At 34.7% G+C, this 18,470-nt stretch overlaps 1 protein-coding gene across 3 annotated transcripts; it reads left to right on the forward strand.

The window, feature by feature from the left end:
- Positions 1-2,779: 2,779 nt before the first annotated feature.
- Positions 2,780-17,010, forward strand: LOC129266208 (RING finger protein 24-like). Of its 3 annotated transcripts, none has more exons than XR_010295290.1 (7): positions 2,780-3,056; positions 5,953-6,128; positions 7,307-7,346; positions 8,448-8,477; positions 11,049-11,128; positions 12,801-13,445; positions 14,046-14,248. XR_010295290.1 is itself a non-coding variant. In XM_064107627.1 (6 exons), exons 2-6 carry the CDS (start codon positions 6,037-6,039, stop codon positions 12,913-12,915), a joined length of 357 nt encoding a protein of 118 aa, XP_063963697.1. In that variant the 5' UTR covers positions 2,933-3,095; positions 5,953-6,036; the 3' UTR covers positions 12,916-17,010. The 3 variants fall into 3 exon arrangements, 1 of the variants encoding a protein (XP_063963697.1); XR_010295289.1 differs by having other exon boundaries at positions 2,787-3,095; XM_064107627.1 differs by having other exon boundaries at positions 2,933-3,095; positions 12,801-17,010.
- Positions 17,011-18,470: the final 1,460 nt, after the last annotated feature.

An 18,470-nucleotide genomic window follows, 5' to 3' on the forward strand; every position in this document is an offset into this window, starting at 1 on the left:
CAAACAAAAACAAAAAAAAAAAAAAAAAAAAAACCCTACACAAAGGTAAAAGGTGGAAAATAAATCTACACAAGTTGAAGATTGATTAAATGCTGCTTCATACTTATTTTAAATGCATTATAATTATTTATTGATGCTATATTACTTGGCAGGTCGTTCCAAACTGTTGGTGCTTTATGACTGAATGAAAATAAAAGATAGGATTTTTCGACTGCCCATAAATTATATTTATTTTTATTCCTTGTATTATAGTTATGTACTGACATATTTAATGAAAGCATATTATTAAGTAAACAAGGTAAAAACCCAATTTTATGTTTGAAACATAAAATCAAGATGCAATATCTATTCAACTGATAAATGTCAAGAATTTTGAGTGATCTGAACAGAGGCCTACTATGGGCATAATATGAATTCAAAGAACATATTCTAACAGCTTTCTTTTGTAATAAGAAAAGGGACTTCAACTTAGATTTGTAAGTGTTTGCCCAAACAGCATTACAGTAAGTCAAAAATGGTAAAATAAATGTATTGTAAAGCAATCTCAGTATATTTTTAGGTAATACTGTTCGCAGCTTACCAACGATACCAACACCCTTTGACACTTTGTTTGCAATATACATAATGTGATCAGTCCATGACATGTTTCCATTTATAAAAATACCTAATAATTTAACAGAGTCGACTCTCTGAATAATCTTGTCGTTCATTGATATCTTTAGTTGTTCAGAAATATTTGTATGAAATTGAGATTTTTTACTATGAAAGTAGATTAATTTAGACTTTTCAGCATTCAGTGATAATCTGTTACAATTAAACCAGTATGAAACATTGATTAATTTGTCATTTAAATTGTTGTTTATAGATAAGTAATTTTTTGTTGAGTAAAGAATGTTGGTATCATCGGCAAACAAAATAAATTTCAACTCATCAGAGCAATTAGGAAGATCGTTAATACATAGTAAAAACAACAGGGGGCCGAGGATTGAGCCCTGCGGCACGCCACATGTTACGTTTAGTGAATCAGATAATGTGTTTTGATACAGAACGTGTTGACTTCTACCATAAAGATAATTCTCAAACCAAGATAAAGATAATCCTCTGATTCCATAAAACTTAAGCTTGTGTAATAAAATTGAAAAATCAATAGAGTCAAAGGCCTTTGTTAAATCCAAGAACACTCCAATAGTATATGCTCTTTTTTACTAAAAGAACGGGTAACAAAATCATATAAATCAATTAATGCCATTTCAGGAGACAGGTGCTTCAAGAAACCATATTGACAATGAGTAAATAGTGACTGAGAGGACATAAAATCATATGTCCTGTTATAGACAATTTTTTCCAAGATTTTTGAGAAGAAAGGGAGAATTGATATTGGTCGGTAATTTGTTATATTATGAATATCATTTTTCTTATGTATGGGCACTACTTTAGCTATTTTTAATTTCTGTGGAAAAACACCAGATATCAAAGAGGAGTTAAAAATATGACTTTGTGGTTTTGAAATTACATGAATAACATTTTTTAATACTCTAGGATTCATATCATCTATTCCACAACTATTTGTAGCCTTTAACTTTTTTACAATATCTAAAATTTCACTCTCAGTAACCAGCTTGAAATAAAGAGATTTTGAGCAGGGTATCGGCAAGAATTTGGCAAAGTCATTATCCGTATTGGGTAATGACCTACTTATTTCCTGTCCAATATTCACAAAAAAATTGTTAAAGTAGTTAGAAATAGTTTTGGGATCATGAATTTCTTGACCATTGAATGAAATATATGAAGGAAGTCTTTTCTTAGACTTGCCAAGGACATCATTTATTACTTCCCATGTCTTTTTTATGTTTCCTTGAGCAATTTTGAATTTAAATCTATGATAATTCTTTTTTGCTGAATTCAAAATGCTGTTAACTCTATTTCGTACTTTATTATATTTTCTTTTGTTAAAGTTATTACGATTCTTAACATATTGCTTATAAAGTCTATTTCTCTTGTCAATTTGATGCAAAATACTACAATTAATCCAAGGTTTTTTAATTTTTCTTTTCCTTGGTTTATTCTTTTTCATTATAAAAGCTTCATTATACAATGATAAAAACAAATCTGAAAATCTATTGTAAGCTTCATCAGTATGGGAACAATCAATCACCTCAGCCCAGTTGACACTACATAATGATTTCTTAAAAGACTCGATAGCCACATCATTAATAATCCGGCTGTGGCATAAAGGTTCAACTTGAATACAATTTTTTGTTTGGAGATTTGAAATACTGGGAAATGATCAGAAATATCACTATATATTAAGCCAGAAGAAATGTTTATATCAAAATGGTTCGTAAAAATATTATCTATCAATGAGAAAGATGTAGGCGTAATTCTTGTAGGTTTGTCGATAAGAGGAATCATATAACTAGCATGCATAACACTCAAGAAATTATTAACTAAATTATTAGAATTTTTCATAATATTCACATTAAAATCACCCATGATATAATTTATTTTGTTCTCACGATTCATTTTATCCAAACATTTATCAATTTCTTCAGTAAATTCCTTAATGTTAGATTGAGGTTTCCTGTATATAATTCCAACTAAAATGTTTTTTTGTTTCTGATTTACAAGATTTACCGCGCCAGGTTGTAATATTTAGAACTTTCCAGCAAGCATTTTAGAGTTTTATCCCAAGTAACAGAATTCTATTTTATGGATTCATCATTCTTACACAAAATGGGGTTGGATGCCTGGTGGGGGATCTACGCCCATTACAGCTAATCACATGCACACCACCACCACGCAGTCCGCACTTTACATCAACATTGTTTACATCACATCTACGGTACCGGATTACGTACTCCGACCAGTCCCAACCATAGGTCCCAACGCGGCGGCTCAGATCAATCGACCATCGAGTGTACGTGTGCGGGCCAGAACGGCTGAGAAATATACGGGGTGACCGGGTGATCGTGAGTCGGCAAATCATTGCTGAGCTGCCTACAGCCAAAATACATCGTGAAGTTTTCAATCTGTTTAGCATTTTACAAAGTTTAGAGGTGAGACGGCCCATATACCGGTATATACGGTATAACAAGGTAGGTCTACGCACGGTACCGTTATGTCCATATTATTATTAGGCCTATGGACTTGGTAATGCCATGGTATTTCAATTTTTTTTTGCGTTGCGTAACGTTAGATTCAGATTGAAGACTTTGATTGAAGTTGTCGCCGGGGAAGCTGGACGAACTTGAAGTTGAGGTTCGTTCACTCTGTGTGCAAAATTACCCCCTGAACAAGTCTGGGGCTTCATTTACACATTTTTGCCCCTAAACAAGTTGTCGCCAGAATATGAGACCCCCCCCCCCCCCAAAAAAAAGGCAAGACTTCCAGTTCCATGCCGTAATCCGTATGTCCCCTCCACTAAAATTGAAAAAAATATGGCCTAGGCCCTAGGCCTAGCCCTAGGCCTATACCGGGTAAGAGATCTAGGAAGGAAAAGTTGGATACATACCAAAATATAGCTTTTTGCCTTGGGCTTTATTCCGTCAAAATCTCGAGTGTGTGTAATTCCCAGTGGCATCGGAGAGAAGACTAGTCTTAATATCGGTTGTTGATAACTGTTATGAAACCAATGGTTTTCAACAATTCCTGCTAGCTTAGTGAAGGCGACAGACTGGAGATGCCTCGTTCTGCAGTGAGAGGCTAGAGGTTCGAATCTAAGTTCCAACCGGAAGGTTAGAAAAAAAGAAGAAGAAAAAGAGAACGGGTTTTGGAGAAATATTTTTTAAATTAGTGGAGGGGACATAAGGAAGTCTTGCCCCTAAAAAGCTTTGGGAAAAACAAAAACACACCCTAAATACATTTGGCCATTGACCAGTCTTTCAAAACCACCCTTTTTTGGTGTATTGGTGTTTTGATACCCTTTACGAGTACGAGTGCACGCACGACCCGCGTCCACAACTGAAAAAACACCTTTAAACACTTTTTTTTTGGTCACGCATGTATATGGAAAGAAGTATTTCAAATTTGGTTTCAAAAATAAAATTTTTAAGAATTTTGAAAATGTGTTGTAGACTGCATACCATTGATTTACAACAAGTAGATTCCCCATATATGTAGGTTAGAAAAAAGAAGAAGAAAAAGAGAACGGGTTTTGGAGAAGTATTTTTAAATTAGTGGAGGGGACATAAGGAAGTCTTACCCCCAAAAAGCTTTGGGAAAAACAAAAACACACCCTAAATACGTTTGGCCATTGACCAGTCTTTCAAAACCACCCTTTTTTGTGTTTTGGTGTTTTGATACCCTTTACGAGTACGAGTGCACGCACGACCCGCGTCCACAACTTAAAAAACACCTTTAAACACTTTTTTTTGGTCACGCATGTATATGGAAAGAAGTAGGCCTATTTTAAATTTGGTTTCAAAAATTATATTTTTAAGAATTTTGAAAATGTGTTGTAGACTGCATACCATTGATTTACAACAAGTAGATTCCCCATATATGTAGGCAGGGTGGTTGCAGTGAACAAGTGTTTTTAGGGGATTAGATTATTTGCTCACTAAAATGGACGCTAACTTCACCCAACTCATCTCTGCACTCATCTTAGCTTATCACACTGTTTTTAAATAATTGATGAATAGCCCTCCCCCATTCCCGTGGGTCCTGCCACCCACACCCCCCCCCCCCTCCTCTCTAGCTCTGGGTAGGGAGGTGGAGTCCGGGGAGGGGCTATCAATAATAAATGGCAGTGTGATATAAGTTTGGTACAAATAATTTACTAGTAGTCCCCTAAAACCCTGGGTGGTATTCTGGAACACTTGTAACTTTTGTCATAAATTTTGTTGTTTCTCTAAGAGATGTGACACCGCTATGATTGTCACAATTCTGTATTGTGAATATTGTCTATTGGCCTGTCATATCTTTCGAAGTTCCCGCCCAACTTTTCGGAGGCAAACCAATCAAAATCATTGTTAGTTCCCAGTGGGAGCCCTTCTAACCAATAGGAGGGCCTGGTGGCACGTGGGGCGTATCCTCAATACAGTAGCTGGCATCACACAACTGCGCGTACATCAATGCGCTTAATTACAAAGAGAGACGTAGCTGTGAAGGATTTTTTGAAGAGAGATTTTTTAAAAAAGGGAAAACAAAGAAAAAAGGAGAAATTAATAAATAGGGTCTAACTAATTGTAGTTATGAAAAAATACTTTTGAATATAGTCATGGATGAAGAGTGAAACTAATACCACAATCTAATCTAAATAATATCATTATATGCTTGACATTCAGTCAGCAGGGTATCGCGATATTAGGTACTAAAAAATATGACAAAATTTATTGACTGCTAGACCCTGTCATAAGTTTTGTCATCTTTTGTTTGTATATTGGGATTACGCGCATTGAAAGCCGTATATTTTTGGTGCGCGCTAAGGAGAAGAGACAAAATTTACTACAATTTTGTGGCAAAAGTTATGACATCCAATTAACAAAATACCGATTTTGTCATATCTCTGAGAAAAAATAAAATATGGAGAAAAAACAGTGTTCAGAAATTCCCAGGATTACCATGAGGGGGGAGATGGTTGGTCGGTCAGTTTGTCATGATTTTGGCAAAACCGTCAAATTATGACTATTATTACTGTGTTCTTCTTATGTAACAATCTTCGAAGTGGGTTTTTTTTTTCTTTAAAAAAATATGCTCACTCTCCCTTTTCTTTTTTTTCGTTGATATATTTGAGAAAAAAAACCCAAGATATTCATTGATATATTTTTACCCACCAAGTTGGATTCCGAAATGGTACATTATTAAGTATCTAGATTACACAGTGAGTCTGGCTCACAGTCACAACCCACACAACAAATTTGCTCAAAGTAAGTTGCCGGCCTCTGGGAAAGAAAATTATGAATTTCAAGTCCTGTTTTAATTCTCTTTTCCCTTCTGAAATCTGTATTGAAGATGGCCTCTTTAGGTCCATGCTTGATGAAACTGAACAAGAAGAATGACATCTGTACTTTCTCTCTGTGGTGGTAATAATATGAGATGGAACTTAGTATAGAACAACTGTACCCGTTTATTCTGGTAGCTGTATTCATCTTGGCTCTTAACATCCTATTCTGCTGTTACCTCATGAAGTAAGTGCTCGAAAAGGGTAATGAATTTGCCACTTGGTTGAAAATATTATATTTTGCCTAATTACTCATAGCCATAGGGCCCACTTCATACTTCATACAATTATGGTAACGTTGCCATTATGGTAACTGCAATGGTAACATGGCTCAACATCCAAATCAAGGTTTTCATGGTAGTTATTATGGGAAATTTGTATAAATTTAACTCAATTTTACGTTTATTAAAAGCATGAGTCGCAGCTAAATGGCTGAATTGGTCATGTACATGTAATACAAAGTATAAACAGGACTCATTGCAAGCCTTTATGAAGTGGGCCCATAGTCTTTACCTACTGTAGTTTTTCTACTGCTACTGGTTTGTCTCAGACCATTGTGTCTAATACTGTATCCTCTTAGTCTGTCACCACTTTTATTTCATATGGTAAGACGCAGGCACAGATCCAACTGGTTTAGACACAATTGTTTTTGCACAATAGTCCGCCTTTCCAAACTATTTTGTCTAATCCGGGTGAATCCATGCCTGAGAAGATGAACTGTTTATGAATCATATTCATTTGACAGAGTGCAAAAATGAAAAGTAGACGAAGACCATGTTGGTATTACACTGATGGTTGGACCAAATGATAATTGGACCAAATTTATAGACCAAGTTGGGCTTAGTCATGATTGGTTCAGACGATCTTAGAATAAGACCAAGTGGATATTCATGTACCAGTATACCTTGGAAAGTGGAATGTGGTGAAGAATTAAGGAGGCTATTCTACAACCCAAAAGTCACAACTGGATATTGTCGCTCCTTTTTTCTCACCTTATCCTGCTCCTCCAAGGCTATATCCTAGTTCCTCTTCTTACATGCTTCTTTTTTTCTAAATGGTTTTTATGTTCACAATACCAGGGCCTAGCAAAATATAGGTATGCAGTGGATAGTATTAATAATTATGGAAGTACAGAATGCGCATGTCACATTATTCTTGATTGGCCATTGATGCCATGAAGCGATCGATCATTAACCTTGGTGTTACGGACTCGTGATGACTCTGCCATCGTGAAGCTGATCTGTTATTTCTATTCCACAGTATTTTTAACAGCTTTGGAATGGTAAATGCAGGGATAATCTTTCTGAAAATATTTTATCTCCTCTTTTCCTGATTTGTCCTTTTTTTTTTCCCTTACCTTTCTAGGTTGAGGAGAGAAGGCCAAATTGAGATGGGATATAGGGAGGTATGTGATATCATTATCAGTATTTATTGCGTTTTGTGGGAAGTACTGTATATTAAAATGATATCATGACACCAGACTTTGTGCAGAGCAATGTTAATCCCTGTCATACCTGCATATATTGGGCGCATGATGTGAACTTGTCCGGAAAATTTGACATGCAAAAAAGATAGGGTCATCACTCCAATTTACGGGGTGTGCAATAAAGGCATTTTATTGGGTGCACCATTATATTTTCAAACTATACGGATTGTGCCCTACCCTGGGTCTGTGTCTATATCTGATAGGTCTATTTGTTGCTTAGCAAATTTTGTTGTACCGTATTACAATGGATTCAGAGGCATTTCTATAGAGTTTGTTCAGTTTAAGCAAACAAGAAACTGGCAAAAAATCAGATTGTTTTTAAAACATGAAGATAATCATAATTAACTTTATGCTTCTTATCTTCATATTTCTATCTGCACAGCCTTACATTCCTTTTAATTAATCAAGAAATTGCAAATGCAATTATAAATTTGACAGTAAAGGGCATGCCTGGTAGAGAAAATGTTGATAATGGTACCAGTAGGCCTACCTCTTGACTCCCAAACAGTATGGTTGGACTTTGATCAGTTATGAATTTAATGCAAGCACCTGACTCTAACAAACGTTTATGACATTCCATTGAATGGAATACTACATGTAGCTTTGATCTCATCATAGTCTTATCTGAAGATCCGTCAATAGAGAAGAAGAAATGCTCTGTGATAAGACTATAACTAGAAGGAAATACATTAGTTCCCCTCAAAAAACAAAATTAAAATGCCTGAAATCATGGAATTTCCTTTGAAATACATGCACAGTTATAAATACATGTACCTATGAATTATGGTGAATTTTCTGAGGAAATCAGAAGTTAGTTTACAAATTTGGTTATAACATTGTCATTCAAAAGTTCATTCTAAAACTAAGTATGAATCCAACTTTTCATGGTATATTTGATATAAAGCCAATAGTCATATTTTTATGCAGTAGGGGCCATATTTTGGGGTTTCTAGTATCATGTAGAAGCCCTAAAGTACATAAGATACATTTTCTTACATTTCATTTATTCTTTATTTGCAGGTTGGATACTCCCAGAAGATGACTAATGATGTAAGTTATTTTTCCTCTGCATATAAATCAAATATCCTGGGACCACAGAAAGCGTGCAAGAAGCTGTGCAAAATTAATAAGCTTGAATCCCAACTGGTTCCTGTGTTTATATCAGTTTGAATCTTTACAAAAACTTTGGTTGAGTAACTTTAGGAAACAATTAGCCTCTCTTCCAGGAGTAAATACATAAAACACATGGATATTAGCACGCAATTGTAGTACACACTTCCTTCCTGAGATGGGTCAATGTTAGTGGATAATGTTTGGTCTGTTGTCTGTAAGATTTTGTCTACAAAATCAAACTTTTATAAGTGAACTTTAACTGTCAGGATTGCATGTACATGTATGGCTGTGACTAAATTCTGAGCTTAAGAGCGTTTATAAATAGATACTGAAGGTTCCTGAACTTCCTGTCTGAAATTTAGATTATTTATATTACTGAAAATATGAATATCACTGATAATGATATTAATACGCAATATATGTCACGCTTTATGTAAATGTTTTCAGTTGAAGCATTCCATACTATTAGTTCAGCTTTAGCACAGCTAAAATGATCAGGTGTTCAAGCATTTAAGGAACTTCTTCAGAATTGTTCACTGCTCCTGGGTACAGAGTGGCAAATACACATAAACATCTTCCAAGTGCTGTGGTGGAATTTTGAACCCACAAAAGTCTGGACCAGTATTTTTAATACTGTTGACATAAAATGTGTCACCGTTGATCAATATTTTAGTTTGTAGAACTTTCATGCATGGTGTAGAATACCGAAGTGTGATGTCAGTTGCCATGGTGTCATGGCGGGCTGGTTCTAAACAAGAGTCGCAGCTGACGATATATACACATTTGTATGATTTGGCTTGTCTGAAAAATAAGTTGCAAGTGATCAAATTCCGATAGCAGCCATTTTCTGCTATGAGAAACACGCTTTCATTCGGCGGGTTCATTTTTGTCTCACCTGCATAGCAGAGCGAGACTATAGGCGCCGCTTTTCCGACGGCGGCGGCGTCAACATCAAATCTTAACCTAAGGTTAAGTTTTTGAAATTACATCATAACTTAGAAATTATAGGGTCAATGAACTTTGGTCAAGTTGGGGGTATTTGTTGAATTACTATCATAACTTTGAACATTTATGGATCTAGTTCATGAAACTTGGACATAAGTTTAATCAAGTATTAGTGAACATCCTGCCTGAGTTTCAGGTCACATGACCAAGGTCAAAGGTCATTTAGGGTCAATGAACTTTGGCCAAGTTGGGGGTATTCGTTGAATTACCATCATAACTTTGAAAATTTACGGATCTAGTTCATGAAACTTGGACATTAGGTTAATCAAGTACCACTGAGCATCCTGTACGAGTTTCAGGTCACATGACCATGGTCAAAGGTCATTAAAGGTCAATGAAATTTGGCCGTGTTAGGGGTATTTGTTGAATTACCATCCTAACTCTGAAAGTTTATGGATCTAGTTCATAAAACTTGGGATATAATAGTAATCAAGTATCACTGAACATCCCCTGTGAGTTTCAGGTCACAAAACCAAGGTCAAAGGTCAGTTAAGGTCAATAAACTTAGGCCATGTTGGGGTAATTGTTGAATTGCCATCATAACTTTGAAAGTTTATGGATAGAGTGATTGAAATGTGGACATGGGTGTAGTTGACAAGTCTTAAGTCACCGTTCAAATGTCATTTATGGTCAATGAACGTGGTATTATGTCATTATATGAATGGTGTTTTTGTGAATGATTATTTTATAGTAGTTTTCAAAGTTAGCACTGCTGCTATATTAAATCGCGTAATGCAGGCGAGACTGCCAGAGGCGTTCCACTTGTTATAGAACCAGGCCGCCATGACACCATGGCAACTGTCGTCATCGCTTTAGTACTCTAAAAGTGACACGATTGATCCGATCAATCTCAAATATATGGAAATCCATTTATTTGAGGAAAAAAATTGCATTTTAGATGTTGACGTTGCTGGCTTTCCATAGTTGTGTTTAATTGGATCAACCGCAACTCTTTTTAAAGGGGAAGTTCACCCTGAAGAAAACTTTGTTGTAAAAATAGCAGAAAAAATAGTAAAAAATATTGGTGAAGGTTTGAGGAAAATCCGTTAAAGAGTAAGAGAGTTATTAGAGTTCAAAGTTTTGGATTTGTGACGTCATAAACGAGCAGCTGCCCCATGTGTTATGTAATATAAAATGCATGAATTTCAAATTTTGTATGGTTCCTGATTTTGTTTTCTATTCATGATCGGGTGTGAAATGATTTGTCTATTGATATACAAAAGGTACAGTGAAAACCATTTTCAATTTTCTGAGAAAATGACATTTCATTGATTTTTTACCATTCGCTATGTAGGAATGTTGCTCGCATATGACGTCACAAATCAAATAATTGAAATTCTAGTAACTTTTTAATTATTTGATGAATTTTTCTAAAACCTTTGGCAATATTTTTTATTATTTTTTCTGCTGGTTTTACAATGAACTTTTTGTCAGGGTGAACTTCCCCTTTAAGACAGGGCCCTGGACTAACATTTAGTTTCCTTTGTTTTTTTCACCTGTCAGACTTGTGCTGTTTGTTTAGAAGAGTTCAAGCAAGGAGAACGAGTAGGACAGTGTCCATGCAGGCATAACTTTCATATCGGGTAAGTCTTCCCAAAACACCTTGTTAAATGTCAGGAAAATGTGTCATTAAAGACCCAGGCTAGAGCTCAAAGTGAAATTGATAAATGGAAACTCTTTAAGCTACAAACAAGGAAGTTTTATGCATATTCTCTGCTTGCCAGCTGGGTATTTTGCTTAAGAAAAATTTAATTAACGGGTTTTTGACAATAAGTATTATTGCGCTACTTAACTGCCTCAATTACATGACGTCACACTATGTCAGGAGAGTTGGGATTCCATAGGTTTGCATGTATTAAAGATAGATTTTTATTTTATTTCCAGATTATGAATTTGATTTTTTTTTCAATTTGCATAGAAAAATTGCCCTGACAATTATTCAGTGCTAAAATGGATGGAAACCTTTAAACGTTCACTTGTTTGTTTGTTTTTTTACTTTGTTTGACTCTTATTGGGCCTAAATTGCTATGTCAGGAAAAATTATTACATATAATCTGAATACAGATAGAATTGGAAAGCTGTGCAAAGTAAATAGGAAAGAAAAGATATCATATTTCTAAGTGATAGAAGTGAAGAAAATCAAATGCGTAATCTGAAAAGCTATAAAATGTTACCCAGTTTTTCTGTGTACAAAGTTTCAAACCTATGATGTCAGGGATCCGAGGCATGTAAAAAGCACAAACTTTATTTTCAAAGCCTGATAATTGGAGCTAATCTTAAGCAAAATGGAAGTTGTGAAAAGGCATGAACCTTGCATTTCTGTGTTTTGCAGTTCAATTGATAAATGATTTGTCAACTTCACTTTCAGATTCTTTAATGTTGTTGTTTGACACGTTATCGGATTTGAAAACTTTTCTTGATTTTGATTGGCTGAGAAGCACAGGTGTCTGTCTGTTATCCTGGTAATTGTCTGATAAAACATCTGACAAATCATTTCATGAAAACCCTCCTTAGGTCTGTCTCAAGAACTAGTTGGTTTGAGCAAATGGAGAGAAATCGGAGAAGCATCATAATGAAAATTCTATCAAAATTTGATATCAAATCAGAGAGTTACTACATTTTGTAATTTTACTAATTTTTCACTAGAAAGTTAAGGTGGTATGCAAGAGATGGAATCAATGATGACACACATTAATTTTGTATTTTAATCATGATATATTGAAATTTTTTGAGATTTGATAATTTTTTCATTTTTTTTTTGTATTAAGATCATTTGTGCTTTGTATTGGTGATGCGGACATTTAAAGATTTACCATGGTTACTGTAAATTTTGTGTTATATAGAATGGGGCTCTTTTCTATCATATTTCATGATTCCAACCAAGGAGCTGTGTATAAGTGGACACCTGGAAGGTTTCATAATTTTATTTTTGTATTTGACAAATGACTTTACACACGACTGGTGACCATCTCTGTGCTAAATGATATATCCCTATGTTCTGATGTAGCACCTAAGAAGATGTTCCAGTCTTGCATCTACTCATTTGTAAAGTCATGCATAACTCTACAAACTGCTTATATGAAACCCCCACCCTGAGGGCTTCATTTCTTGAGTGTAGTGCAATGAGAGCCATAGTTTCTGAAGCTGAACTGGCAATGTACTATCCAAATTAGCTATCAAAACTCCTTCAGGTTTTGCTTAGAGATATGTGCACTTAATAAATATTTGCAGTGCTTTTTTTATACTTTCTTCCAGCTGTGTTTCAAGATGGCTTGACGCACATGAGACCTGTCCTATATGCCAGACCAGGGTAAGACAAAATAGAGTGACAGAGCGCACAAGACTGGTTTCCGTTTCAATTGATACATGATGTCCATGTGTCATTCATGGTCTATCATGCTACCCATTGGACTGCAAAGGAAGCCTAGGGCTGGAGCAAGTAGAGACAGGTTGAGTGCTCTGTTCACCCACTTCCATTGGCTATGAATTAATGGACTAGCCAGTAAGTCCTGCAACATTGTAAGATTATTGGATTCGTCTTGAACCTATTGGACCATATTGGCTTCGGACCAGATGAGAGACGAGATCCAATATCTGTAAAGTAACTTCATGGAGTGCCTGTAGGTAGTTCTAGCTATTACATTGCAGCAGGGTTGAAAAAGCACAAACTATTATGGAGTGGTAGTGAATCGTCAACCTTCCCTACTACTACAATGGAAAACCAACATCTCACAAATACTTACACCAGAGGAGTGTTCCATAAAGCCTATTGCCAATGATTTTTACTGACAAATGTGCTCTGAGCCAGCAAATCAGATGCAAGGATTTCAGTAGCTTATAACATCGTATATAAATAATTAGATTAGATTGCAGATATGAACCTGCAGCCTTAAAGGGATGGTCCAGGCTGAAAATATTTCTATCAAAATAAATAGAATAAAATTCACAGAGCTAAATGCTGAAAATCTTATCAAAATCGGATAACAAATAACAAAGTTATTGAATTTTAAAGTTTATCAATATTTTGTGAAAACAGTTATATGCGCATCGTCATGAATATTCATTAGGTTGGCTGATGATGTCACATTCCCACTTTCCTTTTTCTTAATATGTTATTATATGAAATCATAAATGTTTCATTATTTCATACATGCATAAATGATGTGTCTGCATTATGATGAAATAAGTTGCGGCAATAAATAACTAATGTACTTAATCAGTTGTCAATCCATTGTTTTAGTTCTTGGTATAAAAATTTTGAACAAACCTAATTTCATATAATAAATACAAAAGAACAAGTGGGGGTATGACATCAGCCCACCTAATGAATATTCATAAAGACATGCCTAGAACTGTTTCACCGGAATAATGCAAATCTTTATAATTCAATAACTATGTTATTTGTTATCCGAATTTGATCAAATTTTCAGCATTTTGCTTTGTGAGTTTTACTCTATTTATTGAGATATAAATATCTCCAGCCTGGACCATCCCTTTAAGAGTGGCACTTCTCAACTACTGAGAACTGGCTAGGTTTCTAACCCATATGCAATATTCTGAGCCATGTGATCTTGTGAAATAGGCTCTTTTTAATGATAATGCAATATTTCACTACTAAATGCATAATACAGTGCTCAGTAATTATGTTACCAAAGCATAATGATTAACAAGGAACTTTCCTCTCAGGACATTCTAGTTTCTCTCATTCTTTGTATTAAAGGTCAAGTCCACCCCAGAAAAAAGTTGATTTGAATGAATAGAGAAAAATCAAACTAGCAAAATGCTGAAAATTTAATCAAAATCGGATGTAAAATAAGAAAGTTATGAAATTTTAAAGTTTTCCTTATTTTTCACAAAACAGTGATATGCACAACTCAACTGAGGCAGTCGATGATGTCCCTCACTCACTATTTCATTTCATTTTATATAGATTTGACAATAAGGACTGAATCATATAGTATTAAACAATGGTCACTCCACATGCTCAGGAGGAATTAATCGTTATTTCACTAGACAATAAGGAGAAAAATAGAATATTCCCTATTTCATATAATAAAGTACAAAAGGAATAGTGAGTAGATGACGTCATCAGTCTCCTCATTTGCATACCCACCAGGATGTGCATATAACTGTTTTATGAAATTAAGCAAAACTTTGAAATGTCATAAGTTTCTTATTTTACATCTGTTTTTGATAATTTGTTCAGTGTTATGCTTGTTGGATTTTCTCTTTTTATTAAAATCAACTTTTTGTTGGGATGGACCTGTTCTTTAATATTACAAGAACAAAATATAGTAACCCATATCTTATTGTTCGAAAATAGAAATAAAAAAGTAGAAGTCCTCAGAAAATTAATTTTGCCCAATTGATTGTTGGCCAGCAGCCACTGATCAGTGCCAAATCGACATTGCTCTGTCCCTTCTCTCAAAAGGTATATTTTAAGACTAGCCATTTATTACACACAGTCAATGAGAGACCATGCAGTGCTGGTGATAGTTCGCTCCCCCTTTGATGTTACATTGTAAATTAAAAACAAAGCATTTGTTTTGAGTCCTGTATATGAGTTTTGTTCAAAGCCACTCATGTCTGTAACTGACGAGAGTGAGTATGTGATCTGTGTGCACTTTTATGCAGGCCGCTCCCAGGCCTGGCAACTACTTTTTTTTAGACAAGTTACCCCTTTTTAAATAATTTTTGTCAACCAAAAAGAGGAGCACTCTGTTTGTCCATTTATTTATAAAAATAAATCAGCCCATACATGTACCGGTATATGTGTTTGTGTGATGGGGTATGGGTTGTGTGTATGGTAGTAAGAGTAATATAGTGTTTCAACACTTGTAATTTCTCAATGTTTAAATATAAGAATGCTAAACATGTCTTCATTTAAAAAAGTGAGAGAGAGAGACACACCTGCATGCCACATGAATAGGAATCCTTTTTTTTTTTTTATCAAACGTTGGCAGGCCTGCACTCCTAGCAGAAATCATTGGTGTGATGCGTAGACTGTGAATGTTGTGAAGTTTGAAGTAAACATTGTAATTCCCACTTTTAATCAGTTTCATGTCGACTTTCCTATAGCTGCCACTCTCATAAGTTATGAGAGTGACAGCTATAAGAAACAGACCTTTGATTATGTTTAGATTATAGACATGAGGGAACACTGTTAGCATATTTTTTTAATTCCAAGTGAAGATGAAATATGTAGGATACATCTATATAGACTGAAAAAAAAATGAAAGCTTACAAGAAATGATTTATCATTTTACATATTTTGAGGATACTAGTTGAGATTTTTTACTCATACTTAAACAAAATCGGAAATAAATGTGTTATAGCAATTCTAACCTGAGATTCTAAGATTACCAGAGTTGTTAATTTTATAAATTTGTATGTAAGAGGCCCCAGACGTTCATTCAAGAAGAGAACAATGGATGCCACCAGATAGACGGGTAATTATGGCTTCTAAATATTGATTTCCTGTCATTTCTTAGATTAATAGCAAACAAATAGGGCCTATACCAGACTTTGAGAAAGTACTACGAGAATTTTATCCAAAGTTTAAATGGTAATTACTGTACTTCCCTGTAGTTATGAATAAATGATTCCTACTCATGGTTTAAGAAGAAAAACCTGTAAGATTTGTTTTTAAGTTTGAAAGATAGATCTTGATAATATTTTTCCTAGTTTATCCACGCCCCCCCAATCTTGACAAAATTCATTCAGCCACTATACTCGATGGAATTTGATTTAGTATCTGTGATGTCACGTCCGAAGTTTTACCCAGTGAAGACAGTTAGCTGTTTGGCATGCCTGATGAATTGCATGATTTAAACCCCCAATAATTTGCATGCACAGTTCTTTTCAGGAAAAAAGAAATAGTCTAAAGTATAAGGATTTCTTGCAGAGGTTTGTTTTTTCCTTCAAATAATCTTATGTCATTCGAACACCAATCTATTAATTACAGTACTCATTAATATTCATGAAAGTGATATATTGTTAATGTTTGCAATGTTTTATGACTGCCTGGTATATATTTTGTTTAAGAATAATATGATCATTGTATAATTCTGTCTTCCACCTTTTTCTATTCAAAAATTTGTATAAAAAAAACAAAATAAATAAATTAAAAAAGCAATTATTTTGTGTTTCAATCATATTTGTAAATTGAATACTTCTTGTATCCGATATCATATGAATTTTGTTGATATTTATGAATGTATAGTTTGTACAAAGGAATATTTTATGTTGGAACAATTGAAATCAGAGAAGTTAGAAAGGAAGGGAGAGATTGGGTGTACAAATATCTTTGACAATCAAGTGGTTCTGTTATGGTTTGTTGAAATGAAATGTGACTTAGCAGTCAGACAAATAAAAAAATGTTTAAAATATTACTATGTATTTTTGTTTATTGGGATTATCATTCGTACATTAGAGCAATTCCATAGATTGTGAATTTCCAACCCCCGGTATGTGCAGCCTTCTTGAAATGTTTTCTCAGTTTTCTAGTCCATTTGTAAAAATTTGTAATCATGGCTTGAGAATTTAATGAAGTGAAGTAAGAATTGGGTAGAAGGGAGGGGTCAAATGTGAATGAAATATATGTATTATAGTTGTATTATTTAAAATTCAATTTAATTTTTTTTCCAACTTTAGGTAACAATATCATTCTGTATGTATGAACTCCATGTCCCAGGGTCAATGACAGTTGAATGCAGTATTTATTTATTGTAAATTAAGTTTTTAAAAATGAAATTATAGTACCGTATGGGTACTAGTATTCAACCCGGCATAATTCAAAGATTTTGACATATTCCCCAAAATATTTAGAAATGGGGAATTTATCTTAATTTCACACCTTTGTTATTTCCAGGGTAATCTGTTGTCGATATTTTCTTTGTCAATCTGTCGACTGTATGCGCGGAGGGTCGAATTATGCGGCGATGGCCTTTTGCACTGAATGGTACTAGTATTCAACCTAGTGAGGATTGATAGCAAATCTCAAAAGGGTTTAGATTGCTAAATTAGATCTAGATCTTTGTAAGTCTCTGGCTTTGATTAATTCCCTGTTTGGTCTCATCTCAAATGGTCTAGTCCATAGTCGGATGGGACAAGGGCAGATTGAGAGACAGGGCCATCTTTCATCGCTAGGTTGAATACTAGTACCGACGGGTTGAATACTAGTACCAAAATCCGTCGCCGTATAATTCGATCGCCCGCGCACACAGTCAACTGGTTGAAGAAAAAAATTACGGAAAAAGAATAACCAGCATTTGCTCTTGGAAATAAGACGGGTCTGAAATTCAGGTAAATTCTATATTTCTATATATTTGAGGAAACTCTCCAAACGGGTTGAATACTAGTGCCCTTACGGTACATCTTTTATAAGATTATTGATTTTGTTGAAAATCTGAATAAATTATATTTTAATATTCTATTTGAAGTGTTATGATTGAGAATGAAAAGACTGTTCATAGTTTGTGTGTGAGTGCGTGGGTGTGTGGGGGTGGGTTTGAAATTATGTAGGAGATGCGGTTCCACTTTGTCACTATTCCCTAATCATATCTGTGAGAAGCTTCATTGTCATGGTTACGACATGGTACTAAGTAGGGGAATCTTACATATCCTTGATACCATATTTTGATCATTTTTATGATCTTCAGGAAATTTGAGAGATCTAGAACGATAGATTTCATCTCAGCCGTTAGTATATATACTTTTTTGAATTCACGTTAAGCATAAAAATTACACAGAAGGGCGGGACAAACGCCATTCTGGGATTTTAGGTAATAAATTATCCTGATTTTGGGATTTTCTACATGTACCTCATCTCTATACAGGCAAGAAGTTTAAATAGGCCCTTTCCTTACAGTAGTGTCTGTCCGTATGATCAGTAACAATTTCTCTACATAGATGATAGATGGCACA

This window comes from Lytechinus pictus, chromosome 12 (genome assembly GCF_037042905.1).
Source record: "Lytechinus pictus isolate F3 Inbred chromosome 12, Lp3.0, whole genome shotgun sequence".
Classification (NCBI taxonomy): domain Eukaryota; kingdom Metazoa; phylum Echinodermata; class Echinoidea; order Temnopleuroida; family Toxopneustidae; genus Lytechinus; species Lytechinus pictus.